This window comes from Paralichthys olivaceus, chromosome 3, assembly GCF_024713975.1.
Source record: "Paralichthys olivaceus isolate ysfri-2021 chromosome 3, ASM2471397v2, whole genome shotgun sequence".
Taxonomy (NCBI): Eukaryota; Metazoa; Chordata; class Actinopteri; order Pleuronectiformes; family Paralichthyidae; genus Paralichthys; species Paralichthys olivaceus.
Window position 1 is genome coordinate 25,314,180 of NC_091095.1, and position 21,673 is coordinate 25,335,852.

General features: G+C 40.5%; 2 protein-coding genes across 2 annotated transcripts; both read left to right on the forward strand.

Annotated features, from left to right (window-relative positions):
- The first annotated feature begins 1,888 nt into the window (after window positions 1-1,888).
- Window positions 1,889-13,603, forward strand: lmnb2 (lamin B2). Its single transcript, XM_020081008.2, has 13 exons — window positions 1,889-2,527; window positions 4,514-4,650; window positions 4,810-4,966; window positions 5,863-5,988; window positions 6,203-6,301; window positions 7,455-7,526; window positions 7,614-7,739; window positions 7,853-8,073; window positions 8,510-8,741; window positions 8,858-8,965; window positions 9,374-9,493; window positions 9,590-9,667; window positions 10,855-13,603. The coding sequence occupies exons 1-13, from the start codon at window positions 2,315-2,317 to the stop codon at window positions 10,888-10,890; spliced, it is 1,725 nt and encodes a 574-aa protein (XP_019936567.1). The 5' UTR covers window positions 1,889-2,314; the 3' UTR covers window positions 10,891-13,603.
- Window positions 13,604-15,172: 1,569 nt separating this feature from the next.
- On the forward strand, window positions 15,173-21,391 carry commd2 (COMM domain containing 2). Its single transcript, XM_020080717.2, has 6 exons — window positions 15,173-16,014; window positions 17,984-18,061; window positions 19,625-19,707; window positions 20,342-20,416; window positions 20,498-20,596; window positions 20,963-21,391. The coding sequence occupies exons 1-6, from the start codon at window positions 15,948-15,950 to the stop codon at window positions 21,161-21,163; spliced, it is 603 nt and encodes a 200-aa protein (XP_019936276.1). The 5' UTR covers window positions 15,173-15,947; the 3' UTR covers window positions 21,164-21,391.
- The last annotated feature ends 282 nt before the right edge of the window (window positions 21,392-21,673 follow it).

The following is a 21,673-nucleotide window of genomic DNA, read 5'->3' on the forward strand; positions in this document are numbered from 1 at the left end:
CCTGTGATGTTGTCTTGAATGTAAATACTTTTCTTGTAGTTTTCAAGACATCATACATCACCTACATTGAGTTATCAAAGCAATATTTGACTACCTATGTATTTACCTATGTACTTTTCAGATAATTCGGATAATGTTCACTAAGACATTTTGTTTGTGTCTGTGCCTCATCGAAATGTACACAGAATACTACCAGGGCCTACCAAGAAAAAGCATGCAATGCATTGGTAAAATATGAAACATCTGCTCCAGTCTATGATCTGGGATGACTATGTGTTTTAAAGGTACACTGTGTAGAATTTAGTGATATCTAGAGGTGAAGTTTCATGTTGCAGCTGAATACCCATCATCTCACCCTCCCCTTCCAAACATGAAAGAGAACCTGTGGTGAACTTCAGTTGTCACGAAAACTCAAAAGGTGTTTAGTTTGTCCAGTTTGGACGAGAGTAAAAAACATGCCGGCTTCCAAAGAGAGGACCCCCTCCATGTAAATATCTTCATCTTTCGGCTGCTCCCTTTTCAAGGTCGCCACAGCGGATCATCTGCCAATATATCCACTACCCCTCCTATTTGTGATCCGCATGTTTGTTTTGGCACAATTTTTACGCCGGATGCCCTTCCTGACGCAACCCTCACCATTTATCCGGGCTTGGGACCGGCACTAGAGCTACTCAAAAGTGTGTACCTAGTGGCTGGTTTCCCTCCATGTAAATATAAAGATTTTAAATATAAAAGGACCATTTTATGGTAAAGAAAACAACAGTTCGTACAATTTATATGAAACACACCAGTGAAAACATCACTAGAATTATTTTATATTCAATTTCTGCCAAAGATCCCTTTCACCTCAATCTTACACACTGAATCTTTAAGTGTTTGTTTTTTTCACTTTCTTAACATTGCAAGATCTTTCTTAACATTTTAAAAACATTTCTTGATCTTGCAGAGAATAATCCATGGATCTTGTTGAAAAATATTAGGCACATTTAGGAGAAGGATATTTATGAGGCTAAGCAATTCAGTGCAGATCCAAATAAAAATCTAGTAAAATTAAATGTGGTTTTGTAATTGGACTAGTGGACCTTGGCAAAATGTGCCGTCTTAGTTCCCCTCTAGTTGAACTATAGAGCAGAAGGTTAGGGGACAAGTACCAGGAACAGAGAAACTAGTTCAATAAATCAGATTTTATTTGTGTAGCCTATATTCACAGATCACAATTTATCTCATAGGGCTTAATTGTGACATCCTCTGTCCTTAACCCTCAACAAGAATAAGGAAAAAAACCCAAAAGCAATTAACAAGGGAAAAAACAAAGAAACCGCAGAGAGCACCACATGTGAGGGATCCCTCTAACTGAAAACATCAACAAAATAACAGTATTTACAACAGTTTGTAACATAATGGACAGTAAATCAATTGAAGAGTTATTGTCAGTAATGGTAGAGTATCTGAGTAATCGTTAAAATTACATTTTTATGTCATCATCATCAAAAATAGAAAAACAAGAATTTTGTCCAAGAAACCCAGAAATATATGTGTCATTCTGGAGGAGTCAGGTGTGTGGTTGACTTTCGGGAGCTCTGGTCAGCAGGTGTTGTAACACCAGAGCAGTTTGCCAGTCCAGTCGTCAAGGGTTGTAGACAATAGATGGATCATTCTTATTGTAGACAATGACCAGAAATGTCATTCTATATGATTATGTCACAGATAATGGGCAAGACGAATTAGAAAATATATTGTTTAATAAGATAAAACTTAAAATTGGATGTCTGATTTCCTCACAAAAGTGGGATTTTAAATCTGGATGGATCGTTTGTGTTCTGCAATGTAAAATAAACAAAACCTTTTTCCCTTGTAGCTATATAGTTTATATACATAAATATAAAAAACACAATGTATAAATTGTATTGTTTTTGCCTCATGGAGCACATCGTATTGGCGCGGTCTGTCTTCAGTGAGAAAGGACAGACAGGGGACAATGAGGACACAGGACGACCAGTGTCTGTGTCTCAGCTTTTTGAAAGCGGTCTGTCTCCTGAGCTCACCATTCTCCCATCATCCATTGCGAGTCAGGAAGCGTCCCCTGCTTTTGGCGCGGTCTTGATAGCGGCGTCGGCCATCTTGGAATCACAACCCTGCTTCATGCAACTGTCCGAGGCGTTGCATGGTCCTGCGACTCATTGAAAGACACCGTATCGTCATTTCGGGAGATACGCCGTTTGTTTGTTCTCATTCAACGAAAACAGCGGATAAGCTTGTTTTCTATTTTCGCTTTTAGCGGTGAAGCAAACTCCGGATCATCGAAAGAACCATTATGGCGACTGCAACTCCAAGTCGTGAAGCTGGCCGGCCGGCGGCCTCTACTCCTCTCTCCCCGACCCGGATCTCTCGATTGCAGGAGAAACAGGACCTGCAGCACCTGAACGACAGACTCGCCGTCTACATCGACCGTGTCCGGTCCTTGGAGCTGGAGAATGACCGACTGATCGTCAAAGTGTCCGAGAAAGAGGAGGTGTCTACTCGAGAGGTGAGAGCGACCGGAGTAGAAAGTGTTCGCCCTGGTCCTCGCGCAGCTCCACGGCGTTAACAGTGACTGTATCTGAACAGCACCCCCACGTGCTGTTACCGACTCGAAGTAGCATAAACATGAAACGTGTAAAGTGACTGGAAGTTGTCTGGAGATGGTCTGTGTCCACAGTTACACGCTGCAGTTTCAGTCTAGCTGCTGTGATACACAGCATCGATAACAGTGTCCGGCTCAGCGTGCTCGTGTGCACTCGGGGCCGGGAGTTTTCAGTGGGGGGGGTGGTTCGCGCCTGTTAACTTAAATAATACCTATTGTTTTCATTGTGTGCTTAACCGTGAAATCAGCCACGTGGACTAGTGACATTAACTTTACTTTACGTGTTTTAGTAACTTCAACGACGAGCTTGATGTTGATAAAGTTAGGGAGTGTTGGAGTGCGCGCGCTGGCGCTCAGATGAGTAAAGATGAATTGAACCACGGCAGTAGGAGTGGCCGATTCCCCACATCTGTTTCAGTGTCAGTAGGTGATCCTACCTAAGTCTTTAAATCGTCAAAATACGGTTTTTTGTGCACACTTTCTCATTCTCATTTTATCTTGGTTCTTTGTTTCAGTACAAACTTTTATTTTCTTGTGTATTTTACAATCTATAAGTACAGACAGCCCATCACTCTACAATGTAATTGTTGATAATTTCACCAACAAAATCAGAGTGGTTTTTCAACAGCCATCTTGGTCATAATTCAGCTTGTGGTCATTTAGCCTCTTTTGGCTTAAGAACGTGTGGCTTTGATATATCTATCTCTATGTATGTCAATGTTTGAAAACTGTTTCGAAACTGATGCAAGCTACTTTCAATGGAGAACTATGTCCTGCTTGGAAATTTGCTAAATCTCACCAGATGATACACTGGCATATTCATGACGTAATCATAATCATACTGTTATCCTTCCCTTTAAAGTGATAGTTCACCCAAAAAGGAAAATGTATTCATTATCTACTCACCACTGTGCTGATGGAGTGGGGTTGTGTGACGTGTTTGAAACCATATAACAATTTTGGAGTTTCAGAGGTAAATGGCATTGCAGCTAAATCCAATACAATTGACATAAATAGCGACCACTTCTACAAACGTACAGAGACAACAACAAAAAATAGCTCCATACGGCTCCTGTGGTGTCATCCAAGTGTCTGTAAGCCCTGGTGTTCAAATTTTACTCGAAATGGCATCATTGGCCCATATCTTTAGCCTAAATTCTACTGCAGTTGTCATGAGTATCATGTCTGATCTCGTCTCACGAGAACTGCAGCAGTAATTAGGAGGATATCAGCTGACATTTAGGCTGAAAACAAACGAACTCGCTTCATAGTAGTCCTCTGGTTTCAACCATTTTGTTTGCTCTCCCTCTATTTGCTCAAGGGGAAAGCCTGACCTCAAGCTTGCAGGGCAACAGAAAGTAAAAGCTGAACCCTTCAAATAACAACCTGGCTCTTTTCCTGTGATTTAAGATTCTAAAGTTGTCACGTGTAGTATTCTCATTTCCTCTGACATGCTGGTGAAACAGCTGTGTTTTGATGCACTTAGGAAGTCAAAGCACAGCTTCTCTGTAGGAGAATCCTCTTCAGTTAAGATATAAGTTAATTGAGCCAGCAGAACTGGCAAATGTTCCTGAGCAACACATTGCTCCAGACATGATCTAGTTTCTTGTGCCAGTAAAGGTCCCACTGGAGAAAATAACTATCCAGAGTTGAGTGCCTAAGTCACATGGTTAGCACTGAGTTCTTTCTTTGCGTGGGAGAAACTGTTCCCTGAAATTTTAGGTCAAAACACAGATCGGGACCGATGGAAAATCCAACTCCATACCTTTTTGAGTGGCAGTATATAGCAAATTTATTGTTCATCATGCAAATGTGAATTCAACCAAACTGAACTTTTCATCCATAATAGCCATCAAGTAATTATAATTTTTTTGTCCTCCTTCTCTGTAGGTTACAGGCCTGAAGGCTTTGTATGAGGCAGAGTTAGCTGATGCTCGACGTGTTCTCGACGACACTGCTAAAGAGAGAGCCAGGCTCCAAATAGACCTGGGCAAGGCTCAGGCTGACCTTGAAGAAGCCACGCGCAGGTAATATGATACAGTACAACTTATTGTCACACAGGTCACATTATTAGTGATCTGTCTGGAGACCAACCATGTCAGTATTTGGAAACAGGGTCATATTTTAGGCACAGTGTCCAGTTGAAGGTAATAACTGTCTTCTTCCTCTGTCTGTGTGATCTCCAGTGGCAAGAAGAAGGATGGTGATCTTGCTGCAGCAATGTCCAGGGCCAGTGGTTTGGAAGGCCAGCTTCACAAGAGTGAAGCAGCCCTCTCTACAGCTGTAAGCCAGAATGCAGCTCTGACTTCTGAGCTGGCTGATGTCAAGAGCCTGCTGGCTAAGGTATGTACTGCACTATGTACTCAAAAACAAAAGAGGAAAGAAAGAAACTAGAAAGAGCCAAACAGAAATCATTGAGTGCTTTTACAGAGAGGTGGTGTGCATTTAAGAGGATCTAAAAATATAACTGACAAACTACTTGTCGTTGTTGGAGTTTTGATGATGTTCTACAAAATTCAGACGACATTAGAAATTTAGGACAAAACTCTTGTATTGCTTCTAATGCAACAACTCACATCTACAAACAGGAAAAAACATTTAAATGTCTCACTCTCTCATCAAAATGATGAAAGTAAAATGAATACTTTTTTTTAATACTTCTGTCAATGAATGAAACTAATCAGAAGACCTTACTGAGCTGCATTTCAAAACACAAGAACATTCCAGATAAACACAAGCTAAAGATGTCCCTGTGTTCTTGTGTACATCTGTTTATGTGGTAGTCGTACGATTCTGACATGCGTCAAACTTATATACAGTTTGACACACCTGAGACCAGACTTCCATTAGAGCCATCCTGTACAGTGTGATATTTATATATATATAAGGGATGTCACGATATCAAAAATGTAGTAGTTGATACCGATACCATGAAATTTCCACTATTCTCGATACAATGTCAAAACATTTTAGCAAAACAATAAATCCCATTCACTTCACACTCCTTTCTAAAAATATTTGAACATACAAAAAAAGAGTCTAATGTTTTTAGAACTTTGGCATTGACTTGGTACCGAAGTGTTGGTTCCCTCACATAAATGTACTTGATTGTTGTTACCACACCTAATAAGGTTTACTTTTAATCAGTGTGGGGTTGTGACTCAGATTCCTCAAGATCAGTCGGCCAGTTAAACTTGATTTGATCTGTTCATGTGCTTTTTATTTCCTACACCATTTAGGCAGAGGACAGCCATGCTGTTGCTAAGCGCCAGCTGGAGGCAGAGACACTGATGCGTGTAGACTCGGAGAACCGTTGTCAATCACTGAGTGAGGAGCTGGAGTTCAGGAAGAGCATGTTTGAAGAGGTAAGACGTGTTTGTAACTGCCAAACCTTTTATTTTTCAAATAATTAATCCATATTAAATAACAGTCAATGCAAAAATCCTGGTGAGAAGAGAAAAAAATACTTCACCATAACAATAATTACTGCCTGCTGTAGTTTTGATAGATCAGACCTGTGAAATGTCTGACACTCAGAATCTTTCCCAACGGCAGTCCTATCTTTGTCTTTGTTTTCAGGAGGTGCGTGAATCACGGCGTCGGCAGGAGCAGAGAATCGTGGAGGTGGATTCTGGAGTCAGACAGGACTATGAGTTCAAACTGGCACAAGCTTTACAGGTATGTCGGGGGCTGAGTTTCGAGCTGCAGCAGTTTGTGGTAGGGTAATGTTGAAGTGTGATACCATGATCGTGGCCCTTTTGGAATATTATGAGAAATATTATCAGTGCATTAAACTTACTTAGTGAAAAATACCACTGAAATTCCTTTAAAATAAAAAAAATACATTCAATAAATTCAATCAAATTTGATTTGTATAGCCCATATTCAAAAATTCAAATTTGTCACATAGGCCTAAACAAGGTGCAACACCCATGACGAGTTTTACCGTCAATGAATCATTGTTGGAAGAAGAGAAAAGCGAGAGAAAGAATTGTATGGTGGCCGAGCAAATTATACGGTGGAAACAAATTCATCACTATGAGCTGTTGATTATATAAAAGAATTGCAAAGAGTGCCGCACACAGTCAGGACATCAGGGTTAAAGTGAACAAAATGATCTGGAGTCATAATCCGTCATCATCGATCAACAACTAAATACATGTGATTATCAGTTTGTGTGTGAAGAGCGACAGAGACAGGCAGAAACATACACTCCTGCAGCTTATAACGCAATGCTGTGTTTCAACACATTGTTGCAGATATTGTAAACTAATGAAAATGCAGCCATGTGCACTTACATAGAAAATTGTGCATGTGATACATGGAAATGCATCGAGAATCGTTAACTGCTAAATCGTAACTGAACCGTGAGGCTGGTGACACACAGCTATTGAAATAATGCCACAATATCAACACTGATCATCACATAATGATTGATACTGATTCTTGATAAGTTAAATCTTTCCTCAGAGCAGCGCGCACATTCATCAGCCTGTCACACGCTCTCTCTCTTCCTCTCTAGCTCACACACACACACACAGTGTGATCGGACACATATTTAAACTCAGACAGGGTCCCTGAGTCCGTTGCCAGGTGGAATTCTTAAATAAAACCATGTTGTTGGAGTGGAAATAATGCATTTAATTTTTTTCCCCAATGTCTGCATAGACCATTTACTGTATGGGATCTATGTTAGCAGTGAAATCAAAGCAGAAAGACTTTTACACAGTATACTGTTTATCATATGTTTTCCTAATATCCTGCAGCCCTAGTCCAAAGTTTTGCACGATTTAAGAATTAGCATTAATCAAGTTTGTGTGATTTCCACCAGGACCTAAGGAAACAACATGATGAACAAGTTTCTCTCTATAAGGAAGAACTGGAGCAAACATTCCAGGCCAAGGTGAGTAATAATTTTATAATAATATAATTTTCCTTTATGTTTTGATGCTCTGACTCTCACACATAATCTGTCTTTGCCTTTCTTTAGTTGGATAATGCCAAAGTGTCCTCAGAGATGAATGACAAGGCAGTGAGCACAGCCAGGGAGGAGGTGCAGGAGTCCCGTGTGAGAATAGAGAGCCTTGGATATCAGCTGAACGCCCTGCAGAAACAGGTACTGTCCACACATAACCTACACTACTGTATTTCAGCTGCAAGCAATACACTGCCAGTTTGCTTCACCAGTTGGGTATTATGCTGGTGGTTGATATGTGTGTGTGCTTGCAGGTGGCTGCCTCAGAGGATCGTATCAGAGAGCTGGAAGAAATTCTGTCAACAGAGCGGGACAAGCACCGTTATGCCATTGAAACAAAAGAACAGGAGATGAGTGAACTGAGGGAGAGGATGAACGCTCAGCTCAGTGAATATCAGGAGCTGCTGGATGTGAAGCTTGCTCTTGATATGGAGATCAATGCATACAGGAAACTGCTGGAGGGAGAGGAGCACAGGTACAACACATATGACTACATACTAAAGCTGTTTTTAGATACGAACTCTGGAGAACGTCCAAATAATTGGGTATGGCCATTCTCCAGAGTTTGCCTTTTAAGTATGACGAGTTGAGCAGGAAATTCTGCAGTTAGGCGTGGTAACAACAACACAGAAATCTGCTTAGCCTTTGGGCAAGTGGGTGTTCTGGAGGCAAGACGTCATTTGTCCGAGTCTCCTATCTTTGTCACACCTCTTTTTCATCCTAAGATGTTTATGTTCTTTTTGTTTAACTTTTTTTAATTAATTTGAATTATGGAGAACAGATGAGTTATTTTTAGTAGTCACTTTAATGGTGGCTGTTCTCAATTTGTCTTTTGAATGGCAGTAGGTTGCTGTCCTTTCTGCTTACATTTGTTAACATGAATTCACCTGTGACTGCTGTGCTTCTTTCAGACTGAAGCTGTCCCCCAGCCCATCAGCTCGAGTCACTGTTTCCAGGTTAACAGGATCTTCCTCCTCGCGCTCCTCCAAGAGGAAGAGAGGGGATGCTAAGGAAGTGCCCGATATGGCAAGAGGAGAGGAGCAGCTGCTAGTGTCGGAAGAGGCCACAGCTAGTGGAGCGGTCACCATCTCACCCACAGACATGGATGGAAATGCAGTCACACTGACTAATGATACTGAGCAGGTATAAAAGACTGGATGATATCTAGTCTATGCAGATGATGTGTGTGTTAGTGTATACTTCAATTGATCTGGTGTTGTGAAAAGAGTCTGTATGTCAAACTTGGTTGTGTTTTATAGGACCAGCCTTTGGGCAACTGGAGGTTGAAGAGACAGGTTGATGATGGGGAGGAGATAGTCTACAAGTTCTCCCCAAAGTTTATCCTAAAGGCTGGGCAGTCAGTCACGGTGAGAAATCTAAAGTACATAGCTGTGTGAGTGTGTGAGATCTTATTTTTTATGCAACAGAGAGATGTATGCTGAGAGCTCTCCACTGCTCTGGACATAAATTATACTGTAATTGTCTGAATATAAGAAATTTTATTCTAGAAATTGGGTTAAAAAAGTGGAGTCAAGAGGAATAGGAACGAAAGTGCAAAGTGTCTCTTGACATCTTTACGTAGAAATGAATCAAGAAGAAAATAAGAAAAGAAAAAAAAGTATTTTAGCCAAGAATTTTGTCTCACATATGATTATCTCAATACATGGTTTGGCTGAGAGAGTGAGAAAATCACAGTTCAAATCTATTCACTGAGCCTTGGGTGAGGTTGCAAGTTCTTCCAGACCACATGATGTATTTAACCACACTGTATGCAGGTATGGTCTGCTGATGCTGGCGTAGCCCACAGTCCACCATCTGACTTGCTGTGGAAGAGCCAGGCTTCCTGGGGCACAGGAGATGACATATTGACTTCTTTGATCAACGGTGATGGCGAGGTATAGTGCATGTCAATGCATGACATTCACATGTCCCTGATTTGGTTCACAGACCCCCACACTATATGATATATGATATGTCTGTCTGTCATGCAGGAGGTGGCCAGAAGGAGTGTAACCAAGACTCAGCTGGATGTAGAGAACGGAGAGGAAGAGGAGGAAGAAGCACAGACTGTGAGTATACTTATTGTTTGTAATAATGTTTTATTAAAAAAAGGTAATTGACATCTCCATCTGTTCATGCTCAATGCATAGATCATGTTCAAAGTCTAATATATATATTAATCTAATACCATGTTTAATTTGAGGCAACCCTCTGTACTGATTGTAACAAGGGCAGTTGGTGCACACACGCTGCCATCCTTCTCAACACCTCAAGTCAACTTAACTCACTGTTATTTTTCAATACACTTTTTAATACTCAAATATTGGCTAAGGCTTTAAGCTCAGGACTGTATGTGTCCTATGTATTCAAGTTTAATCAGTTAAATTGATTACTCATTATATTTTTTACTTTTTCTCCACAATAGTTATCTTACACCTGTAAGTCATATGCATTGACAAATGTAATCTGATGGATTGGATGTGGTTTGAATTTTATGGCTCAGTTGTTCCATGACTGGGACCTGCTGCTGTTGTTGTCTTTCAGTTTCTTTTCTAAGTGAAAGGATACCCATATTACACAATACACATATGTTATGTGTTTATCCTGGGGCTGGGTGATATGGAAACAATCATATTGCGATAATTTGGAGACTCAGTACAGAATGACCAGACCTTTAATGTAGCAGCGGTGGTTATAATGATTCAGCGTTTGAAACCTGCTAAAACAATGAACGTCACAGAAAATATGAATCGATTATGTTCAGTCACAGCATTGATGCAGAGTCAACCACCTCTCTGCACTCACACAAACATGAACACGTGCTGCTGCTCCTCCTACACTCTGTGCTGTGTGCGTCAACCTAACCTGATGTGGTTGTTTCTCTATTCCAGCCACATGATTTGTTTGGAGCGGCGCTATTCTCAATATCATTGGCTGTTAGTGTTGTCTGTCAAAACATGGATGGAATGAGTTCTGTTGACATTGTATTGACATTTCTTATATATCGCCCAGCCCTAGTTTAACCTTGTGTTTATATTGTTTAATTATTTTTGTGTTTGTTTGTTACTTTTATTATATAGTTTATTGTTGGTTAACCTTTCACCCATAATCTTATCCTGCCTCTTTATACACATTCAGTTGTCGGTTTATTATGCTAACCTAGCTAAACCTAATTCAGCAAATACCCTGTAGTTATTTCTCCTTTGAGAATCTTTAAATGCTTGGTTTGTGTTGAACATTTTTATTTCTCCTCCAGGGCAAGGTGTCATCCAGAGAGTGTGCCATCATGTGAAGCCTTTCTGCTCTGCCGATGGCTTTGACTCCCCACTCTATCAGATATGATCCTGTCTATTGCTTCATCATTTGGTGTTTTTATTGTCTAAGACAATGTTAGAACTGTTTGGACAAATAGGCTCCCCTTTTACTGCTCTCTATATATTTGGGCCTGCTTTAACATGAATAATTTCCCTAAATGTTACTTCACAATGCCATCATGTGTGCGTCAAGCAAAGATGACAGATCCATTCTGTCAGGCTGTAGTGTTACAGCCGAATATTCACACTCCTGCTATTAGTTATCTACATGCTCTGATTATTTTCATTCATCATTGCAAACATTTCAGTTTGCGTTATGATTTAGATCAACTAAAGAGACCATTTTGTTGTTAAGATAAGGACCTCCTATCTATAGCCATAAAGATAGAATGAATGAATAACTTAAGTGTTAAACATGTGATGAGAATGTCTTCTCCCTCCAAAATCAAGACATTTTTTTTTTTTTTACACAAGGTCTTGCGTTGTTTCCGATCTATGGCATGTATGTGTGGTTACCCAGATACACTTCTCTCTGCACATTTTACTTGCATCTTATCATTCCCCCGTCTTTGAAGATAAATAGAAATACAGTTGTAATTGGGCATGCATTCATTCATTTATCAAAGCCTGTTAAAATTTGGCTTTCATTTGTAATTGTGCTAAAAACATAATTCCCCCTGAAGAAAACGTAGCGTGTGTTTGACTGCAGTAGAAGACCACTAAGAATACATAATCCAAATCTTTGTCATTACATGACCTGCTCTCAGAATCCTGATCACATTCCTGAAGCAGGTCCCACTCCAGCCATCTCTGTCTCCTGTTCCTTCACTCTGCTTTACCTCTGGAAAGAAAGCAGTGGAACTTGATTGTTCATCTGATCGGCCTTACTTGGCAGAACTGAATGAAACTAGAGACAACCATCTGAAACTTAATGGAACGGTTTGGAGTCATGTGATATCTAAGATTTGAACTGTTGCTTTTAGCTGGAAGGGCCCCCTACTGCACGGCCTATTCTTCTTCAACAGAAACACTACATTTATTTCGACTCAGCACCTTTGAAGTGTGACAGCAATTATACACTGATTAGCCATTACAACCCTTTATTGGTATAAAAGGCTGATCAGTGTATATATGTGGCCTGTTTGAAAGGCATTCTGAACCATCAGTAACAAACTCAGTTTGTATTTGAACTTTTTTCCCTTGGTTGCATGGTTTACACTGATCACCTTCATCATGAAAACAAGTTTTAATGTTTAAATGTTGTGGCCGATCTCTGCTGCCTTTCTGTGGTCTGGTCTTTGTCCTGGCAGTAACCTCAGTGACGCCAGCCCAGTGAGCCCAGTTGCAAGCTTGAAGATCTGTTGTGCTACCTGGGAGCCCTTTTGTTTTCCTCCTGCTTGCCTGGTGACATTAGGGGCGTATCCAATAATTCATGCTAATATTTTGGGATGAAAACCTCAAACGCGCAGAATCTGAAGACTTGCAACAAAGAACATAAAGAAATCCAGGGAAGCGAAACTGAACATACTTTGGTGATCAGGACATGTAACTTAGCAATGCAGAGCGTAGTGTCTCAACCAGAGACCTGTGCTGTATGATAAGTGGGCATGTTTGCGGCCATTGAATTTGTCACTCGTGTTCAGGTGTTTCTCGGACATGCCAGTTCTGTTGATACTATGTTACGACAGAATGGCTGACTTGGTCCTCCTTGAAACAAACAAGGCTGCTCTCAAAACAGAGGGTCTGTAAAGTGGCAGGTGTTACAATGGATGTGGGTTTGGTGCTTGACCCCCTGTTGTAATGCTGAAATGATAACAGCCGTGTGACTGGCTTTGTCCACCGCAAATGTTTAACTGACAACATTGCCTCCATTTTTTTTAATATGCATGAGGTGAGCAGTGAAAGCAACACTAGTATGATACAGTGTGACACAGTGATATTACCTCTGTGTACTCATGAGTTATTTTGAATTGCATAACATTGTACGAGTGTTGCTCTTACACCCTTGTGTGCCATCTTGGGAAACTCAGTTTTTTTATTTTGTGTGTTTGTATGCTGTGCTTTACAATGCTAGTTATTTTTCTATAGCTTTTTTGACTATGTAATCAGTTTATTTACATAAAATGTTTCATTTATTTTGTATTTCGGATTTTCTGGGGTGATTAAGAGGCCGGGTGCTCACTCTTTGGCTCTGGTATATTTCAGGGTTTTGATAAAAAACAATAGTGAACACTACTCCTGTACTGTTCTTTTGTGAGTTTAGAGTCTTTTACTGAAGGATATGAAAAACATTTAATGAGTTTCATGTTGGCAGAAGCAATTACTACCTGTCTAAGAACTGATGAGTGACCAACTCAATACATTCAATATAGGTTATGTCTGGCATTGTAAGACTGACTGACTTTGGAGTTAATACTGATCTGATTTAAATAGCTCTCTTCAAAAATGGAGACTTTGTGTATTAAAATTTTTTACTATAAGCTGATAATTCAGTCCCTTCAGGAATCCAGTATTTCAGTTAAACCACTAGAATGAATGTAAATTCAACTGATGCCTGCGATGTTTGCAGGAGATTTGTTTTAATTTCCTAAACTGGTGAAACTGCCAGTTCTACATTGCAGTACCCATCACTGCATTTTTTAATATATATAATTTCATTTAATATAGACAATTTCACAAACCAAAGCCAAACAATTCAATTTGAATGTCAACAACAATGACTTCTTTGACTGAGGAGTTATTTGTTATTCGTACGCTGTCATTGCATATCAGTTTGCAGAATTCCAAGTGTAACAGTCACATTCTGCAGCTGATTTGCAAACATTAAATTTGAGTTTTTGCCCTGTCATAACCTGGAGGGACTGTGATGTCTTGTGTCTGACTAGTTCTGCTCCACTATGCGTAGATGTGACTGTGATAGGTCCGATGAACTGTAAACATCAGGTTTTAATCAGTAAAGCAAAGACCTGGTGTTCATGTAGGGGAGGGAGGGAGGGAGGGAGGGAGGGTGGGGGCATGCTAAATGTCAGTTTTCATTCATGATTAACTGTTGTTGAACTACTTTTTGTACACACAATAAATGTTTTACATATATGCCTGTGGTTTCACTGCTGGTTATTGGTACATGCAAGTGCAGATCACAACTTCTGCTCACAAGTGTGTTTGAGTTAATTACACATCAGTTTGATTAGTTTTCTGTGACTGTTGAGCCTCCAGATGAGATGAGCCGATCATCAACAGGGTTCAGCATTTACAAAGTGATCTATTTCACTATCGTGGAAACTGATGATGGATGCAGATAGATACAAAATGCATATAAGTGCAGGAAATAATGTGTCACTGTCTAAAGAACCTTTGATTCATACTAGTTATATTTATCTGACACTCATTAAAACATCTGTGTATATTTTTAACGGCATATAAATTGAACCTGAGGGATGCTGCATTCACCATTTATCCACCATGCACACCCTCGCAACACATTTCTCCCCACCTATGTATCCTGTCGGCGGTTTGGGAACAGACACAAATACACTTTCTTGATGATTGAAGATAAGAAAATAATTTGAACATCTGGAATTGTTTTGTACAGTGGGTATGAGAGTCTGACATCACTTTCCCATCAACGTCTGGACCACACTATATGACCTATAATTGGTATATCAGTAAGTTTTTCAAGGGCTACTCAGCTATAATCTCAGTAGGGAAGTACTAGGGTAAAGTACTATTTACAAACAATAACAAAATGTTCATTCTACAATGTCAAAAAAACACTATAATGATATAAGAGATAGAACACACACAGACAATATAATAGAAAAACATATTTAGTTACATTAAGCTAAGAAAATCCAGGGGGAGATGAAGACTTTAATGTTTCATTTCAGTATGGTTTTTAAAAACTACATTTTTCTGTATAACTTCTTCTGTGTGTCTTCTAATAAAACATAAAACACTTTTGATCAACATGACTGTCTTGTTTTGCTATTTAACAGTTCCATGACCTGTTTCCAGAACGTCTGGCCATGAGAACAGGCATAAAGAGAAGCTCTGTTTGTTCAGTATCAGCTTTACAGGAAGCACATTCATTGCTGGGGTGGAAAAATCAGTCATTTGTGGTGACTTTCTTCTGCTTTGGGTGAAACTGTGCAGTTAAAGACTTTTGTTCTCTGTTTTTATGGTGCAGAAATATTCAAAGTATTAATTCTACACAAATGAGCAAGGAAGAACTCTGCAGCTTTCAGAAGAAAGCTCTGTCTGTGTCTGTCTGTGTCTGTCTGTCAGTCTGTCTCTTTGTGTGTGTGTGTGTCTCTATGTCTGTGTAGCGGCCTGTCTGTCTGTCACTGTGTCTGTCTGTCTTTGTGTCGGTCAGTGTATCTGTCTGTCTTTGTGTCTGTCTGTTGGTGTGTCTATCTGTCAGTGTGTCTGTCTGTCTGTCTGTCTGTGTGTCTGTCTGTCTGTCAGTGTGTCTGTCTGTGTATCTGTGTGTCTGTCTGTCAGTGTGTCTGACTGTCAGTATGTCTGTCCGTCTTTGTTTCGGTCAGTGTGTATGTCTGTCAGTGTGTCTGTCTGTGTATCTGTCTGTCAGTGTGTTTGTCTGTGAATCTGTGTGTCTGTCTGTCTGTCAGTGTGTCTGTCTGTGAATCTGTGTGTCTGTTTGTCTTTGTGTCGGTCTGTCTTTGTGTCTGTCTGTTGGTGTATCTGTCTGTCAGTGTGTCTGTCCGTCTCTGTGTCGGTCAGTGTATCTGTCTGTCAGTGTGTCTGTAGAACGGGCACTGCTCTTGTGTGTTTCCATTTGATATAAACTTGACATAAAGACAACAAACATTTCGAACTGCAGTCGCATACCGACCTGAGGGTGGCAGCAGCGTGCGGTGGAGGCAGAGCCACAGAGAGAGAAGGAGAAGAATGAGCCGTTAAGCAGGAAAGTAAATAAGGGGAAGAGGAGGAAGACACCAACGAAGAAGAGACAGGGGTTTCAACTCATTTTCCGGGTGTATGTTGGTGCTGAGTTTGGACCAGGACGCTGAGCAGGATGCTGCTCGTTCTGTCTGACGAACATAAAGAACATCTCTCCTTCCTGCCGAAGGTCGACACCGCAGGTAACGTCCCTCAGTGTCCGAGAAATGAAACACTGTGTGTGTGTGTGTGTGTGTGTGTGTGTGTGTGTGTGCGTGTGTCAGCTGAACGTCTCCTGACCGTCACACACTGGAGATGATGTGACTTATAATGGAAACCGCCGCACACTCAGTATCATATGTCAATATGTTCACGTTGTGTCATTGTAACAATTCACCAGATCCACATTATCTTTGCCTCAGTTATATTATCATCAGTACATTTGTAATATACAGTAGTGGAAGAACACATTCAAAAAAACTGCATTCCACTAAGTAGGTAAAAGTATTCAAGTACAGTCAATCTTAAAATGAAAAGTCTTACTTTATCTTGTTTATTTGTATAAATAATGTATATTAGTGTGTGTGTGCCATGTTTTGTTGTTACATAGTAATTCTTTATTGTCAGAGAGGGTTTTCTTGTATCACAGCTGCTGTGCTACATAACATTCAAACAAGAAGTGAAGATAGGACTTTACTGGCACAAAGACATGCTCAGGTCCATTCACTTTACATGAGACAGTGACAGTCTGTAGTCACTGCCTCTCTTTTGGTGTCTGCAAAGAGCGCTGTTTGCATGTTGCCTGTTTTATTGTCTATTTTATTAATATTGAACTTATTGCATGTGCAAATCACACCCGATTTGACACTGGTCTTTTAACAATACACATGAAGGCGTTAAGATAAACAGATGTTTGTGGAATTACCCTGCTCAAAAAAAAGGAAGGGAACGCTTAAATCACACTTGAGATCTTGATGGCTCAGTAGTGTGTATGGCCCCCACATGCCTGTATGCACCCCCGACAACGTCTGGGCATGCACCTGATGAGACGGCGGATGGTGTCCTGGGGGATCTCCTCCCAGACCTGGATCAGGGCATCAGTGAGGTCCTACGCAGTCTTTGGCGGTACTTGGCAGCGTTGGATGCACCGATACATAATCTCCCATAGACGAATGGCGCTGGGCTGTGAGCACAGGTCCCACAAGAGGACGTTGGGCCCTCATGCCACCCTCATGGAGTGTGTTTCTGACAGTTTGGTCAGCAACATGCACACCTGTAGCCTGCTGGAGGTCATTTTGTAGAGCTCTGGCAGTGCTCCTCCTGTTCCTCCTCACACAAAAAAGCACATACTGGTCCTGCTGCTGGGTTGATGCCCTTCTACGTCCTTGTGTAATGGCGGGTCTCCTGGTATCTCCTCCATGCTCTTGAGACTGTGCTGGGAGACACAGCAAACCTTCTTGTGACTGCATGTATGGATGTGCCTTCCCTGGAGTAGCTGGACTACCTGTGCAACCTGATGGGGCTGCAGGTACCACCTCATGACAAGGACACTAGCAGAACACAGAACAAGAGAAGAATCAGTCAGGAAGGATAAAGAGAGAGCAGCTGTCTGTGGCCACCACGTATAAAACCGTTCCCTTTTTGGAGGTTGTCTTGATTCTGCTTCTCCCTTGCACCTGTTGTCACTTTAATTTGCACCAAAGCAGGTGAAACTGATTCATTATCACTTGTGCTTCCTAAATGAACAGATCGATATCACTGAAGTTTAACTGACTTGCTGTTATGCTGTGAGGATTAAGTGTTCCCTTAAGTTTTTTTGAGCAGTGTAGTTCGATGGCATGCGTTTGTCTTGCTCTGTGTTAACCAATATTAAACGGTCCATTGTCTCCTTACAAAAGGATGACAAGAGTGCAAAACTAGAGCTGACGGAGAAAGGAAATGAAGGAATGAATTGGAAAGTATGTGAGTCACTGTTCATTCAATCCATTTATGATAACAAAGCAGCCCTGTGCCAATGGCTCATACCATGGCCTCTGTTTGAAAAGGTTTGAAACATCTGTGTAAAAACAGAGTAAGAGACTATATACAGTCATAACCCCAAATATCAATTGAACACGTTGATGCATTTTAGATTTCAAGAATTGAAACATACATGTCTGTTTTTTCCCTCAGTGGTTGCTGAGTTTGGTCGTATAGCACTGGAGTTCCTGAGGAGGGGAAGCAGCCCCAAGATCTATGAGGCAGCAGCCAGTAAGACTCTGCAGCTTCATTACATTGATAAACCCGACCTGAACCTGATGCAGTTAATAGCAGCTGCATTGAGTTTGGGTTACTGTGTCTCTCATTCACATGGTTATTGCTTGATTTTCCTGATTAGACATGTACAGTGTTACAAATCAGGGGGCACCTCACCCCTACATGTACCTTCACCACGTTCACACCATCCTGCACTCTGATTGGCTGGAGTCAGAGTTGGCTCTGTGTTTGACACATTTCCAGCAGGTTGGAAATCTGATTGAAGTCTAAAACTTCAGTCAGATTTGTTGGTGAGCCTCTCTTATCACATCTTTGAAGAGTTCACACATAACGATTGGCTACTGGCGATCGAGCACTGATCAGGGGTTTTAAAAACTCGTCTGCGATTGGAAAAATGGGCCGAAATTGTAAACTGGGCTTTACCAAGCCAATGATTACTCCAGAGTCCACACTGCTGCTACAAACACAAATCAACACAACAAAAGACAGCATCACATCTGTGATGTTCAGCTGGAGAAACTCACGCTTTAAATAAAGTATTTAAGGTTTGTCGTATTGCAGTATACTTCAGAAATGTGTTTAATTGTCATATTATTAGGTACACCTTGCTAGTTATTATTAAGTTAATCCAGTCTGACACAATAATAATGTGTCAAATATTTAGTTTACCTTTAGTTGATATAAGTGGGCAAAATGTGAGAAACACATTTCTGAGTTAAAACAAGAAATCAGAACAGCACCACACTACAGCTTACAAACTGACACACATTTCACAACAGTTTCGACAAATGTACATTAGAAGGTTCATCAAGGCAGCAGTTGAAGCTGTTGTAGACTGAATATGCTATGTGAATACTGAGTGTATATTCACTAAAAAGCCAACCAGACTTCAGCATTAAAACAGACCTTCACTCAGCCAGTCTCTTGATTGTTTGTTTTTACATGCAGTTAAAAGCAAAAGGTTTGGCCACCTCTAGCCAAATTCCATATTTTGTTGATTCATGAAGTTAAAGGAAATAAAACCCCTGCAACAGACATTAAAACAAGACTTTCTTCAAATTTGTATTTACCATAACAAATTGACTTTACAATAGCCTTTCTGTCAACCATGGTGACTATTTCCCTCAGAGCCCTTTCACCAACAGAACCGCTGCTCACTGGATGGTCGTTCTTGGCTCTATTCTGAAAAAAAAGCAACTTTAGAGACCATTGTGTGTGAAAATCTCAGGGGATTAACTGTGTCAGAAATACACAAACCAAAAATCATTTGACATTTGTCTTCATCCTCATGTTTGATGTGAACATTAACTCAAGCTCCTGATCTGTATCTGCTGGATTTTATACACTGCTGCCACTCGATTGGCTAAGTAGGCGTTCAAGTGTTGCTAATAGTACTTGGTGAATGTTTGTCAGAGACAAAACACACTGATGGTTTACATAAATCATTATTAGTGCTCAACAGAAATGAATAAATAATGTGGTATGTAAAAACACACATAGATGTTTGCCATGTGCATTACTGCTCAAAGTAAATCTATAATGCTCCACCTCTTGCAGGGAAGCTGTGTGTTCCTGTGGATATGGTACAGCACGGAGTGGAAGGCCTGATGTTCCTAATGACAGAGAGCTCCAAACATATGGTAATTCACACACACTCTTTGTGTTTTGAAATGCTAGAGGTTCAAAAAAACTTTCATAGTAGTTTGTTCAAACCCCCTTTGTGTCATGGAGTAAAACAAGTAGGAAGGAGAATGCTGGATAATTAGTATAACCACGAACAGAGACTCTGTATACAGCTTTATTTTAGCTGCATCTCAAAAAAATTAATATCATGAAAAAGTTACATGCTATTTGATATTGTGTGATGAAAACTGAAATTAAATGTTCTGATATTTTAAGATAATTTTTTTTTAGCTGCTGGCCATAATAGTCAAAATTGAAACATTTTGTTTATGTGTAATGAGTCCAGGATGTATTCAAATTACATTTTTTTAAATAACCAACGAAAAAATATTTATTTGTTTCATGATATTCACATTATTTGAAATGCACCTATATGTTCAGGTAACAGAAGTGTCACTTTTGTAACAGCATTAATGATGACTTTGTTTCATTTAGTACAGGTACATCATGTCAGTGAGACAGAATGCACAGCTCCAGGGTCTGCAGTGCAAAAACTATATCTGTCCTACGTCTGTTAGTAACCATTAGTAATGTCTGCTGTGGAAAACAATAAAGGTTCCCGTGGTCACTGCTCTGTGTGTATGTGTGTAGATCTCTGAAGTGGATTTCCTGGACTCTGTGTTAGCGTTGGGGTTTGGTGATGAGCTCAACCAGATCCTCGTACAGGTGAGATGACTTTAAATGAGTTTCAGTCAATGTGGGTGAGTTCACTGCACCCCAGCTGAGCGTGAGTGTTTTTTGTTGCAGCTCTACCTGCAGCACCACAGTCAGATCCGCAGCATCCTGAGTCAGCTGCCCTCCACTCTGCCTGCCTACCACAACCTGGAGTGGAGACTGGATGTGCAGGTGTGTGTGTGTGTGCTACATGATTTAAAATGTGTTATTTACCTGCTGTGGTTTCAAACGGATAAATAAATGTAGATTTGTAAATATGTATCCTGCTATGTGTGTCATGTGGAATTATGTTGGTTAATTTATCAGGATTTAGTGTTGTGTTTTAATGGTTTAATGGTGTTTTCTGCATGATACAGGATGAAGACATATTATGAGCGAAGTAATCAGTGAACACCTTTATAGCATACCCTCTGATAACACTTGTCTTGACCAGAGCTTTAAAGATTTAGGTTATTCACTCAGATTTTTAACTCAGATTTGAATGTCTTTTCGTCCCTTTGCTTCTCTTTTGCGGTTTCTGTCACTGCTTTCTGCCAGTTGGCGAGTCGCTCGATCCGTCAGCAGGTCATTCCCATGCTGACGATGCGCCTGCTCCTAACAAGAGGCTGTGACGGCCGCAGCAGCAGGGTTATCCAGACAGACCCCAGCACCCTCCTGCACCTCATCTCTACACTGGAGGCCGCTCTGGCTGCCATGAAAACAAGTCACTCTCGACGCATATTACGCAATATCAAATAACTGCCCGGGTGGCGTTCTGTTTGGTTTGTGTGCCTCTTGCCACCTGTAAAATACCACATTACTGCCTTTATACAGAGAAAATGAAGCAGTGTCTCTTTATTCTTCAGACGGAGAAATTATCATAATTTTATAATCCTTTTATTACCTTATGACCCAAATGGTATTGACTGTATTGTACATAATGTTTCTACAGTGCTGCTGATGTTGCATTAAAGTGTAAGATACACACCATTCTTGTGGTTAGTTAAAGCGAAGTGAAAAAGCCTACCAACGTCTGTTCAGTTCACGTGTGTATGCTGCGGTTTTGTATTCAGTGTGTTGGTGAATCCTCAGCTCTACTATGTTAAGCAACATGTGTAGAGAAACCTTTGACCACGGTCAGAAGGAATCAGGGGCCTCGTTTATCAGTTTTGTGTTTAACCTGTGCAAAGGAAGGTATCCACACACAGATGAAAGGGATCATGTGTGAGAGTGTAAATTTAGAAGCACTCCTGACCATGTAGGGAAGCT

Coding starts and splice junctions, on each gene's coding strand:
- lmnb2 (XM_020081008.2), top strand. CDS start 2,315: ATGGCGACTGCAACTCCAAGTCGTGAAGCTGGCCGGCCGGCGGCCTCT. Junction 2,528..4,513: donor AGGAGGTGTCTACTCGAGAG/GTGAGAGCGACC, acceptor CCTTCTCTGTAG/GTTACAGGCCTGAAGGCTTT. Junction 8,966..9,373: donor AGGCTGGGCAGTCAGTCACG/GTGAGAAATCTA, acceptor CACTGTATGCAG/GTATGGTCTGCTGATGCTGG.
- commd2 (XM_020080717.2), top strand. CDS start 15,948: ATGCTGCTCGTTCTGTCTGACGAACATAAAGAACATCTCTCCTTCCTG. Junction 19,708..20,341: donor CAGAGAGCTCCAAACATATG/GTAATTCACACA, acceptor GTATGTGTGTAG/ATCTCTGAAGTGGATTTCCT. Junction 20,417..20,497: donor TCAACCAGATCCTCGTACAG/GTGAGATGACTT, acceptor TTTTTGTTGCAG/CTCTACCTGCAGCACCACAG.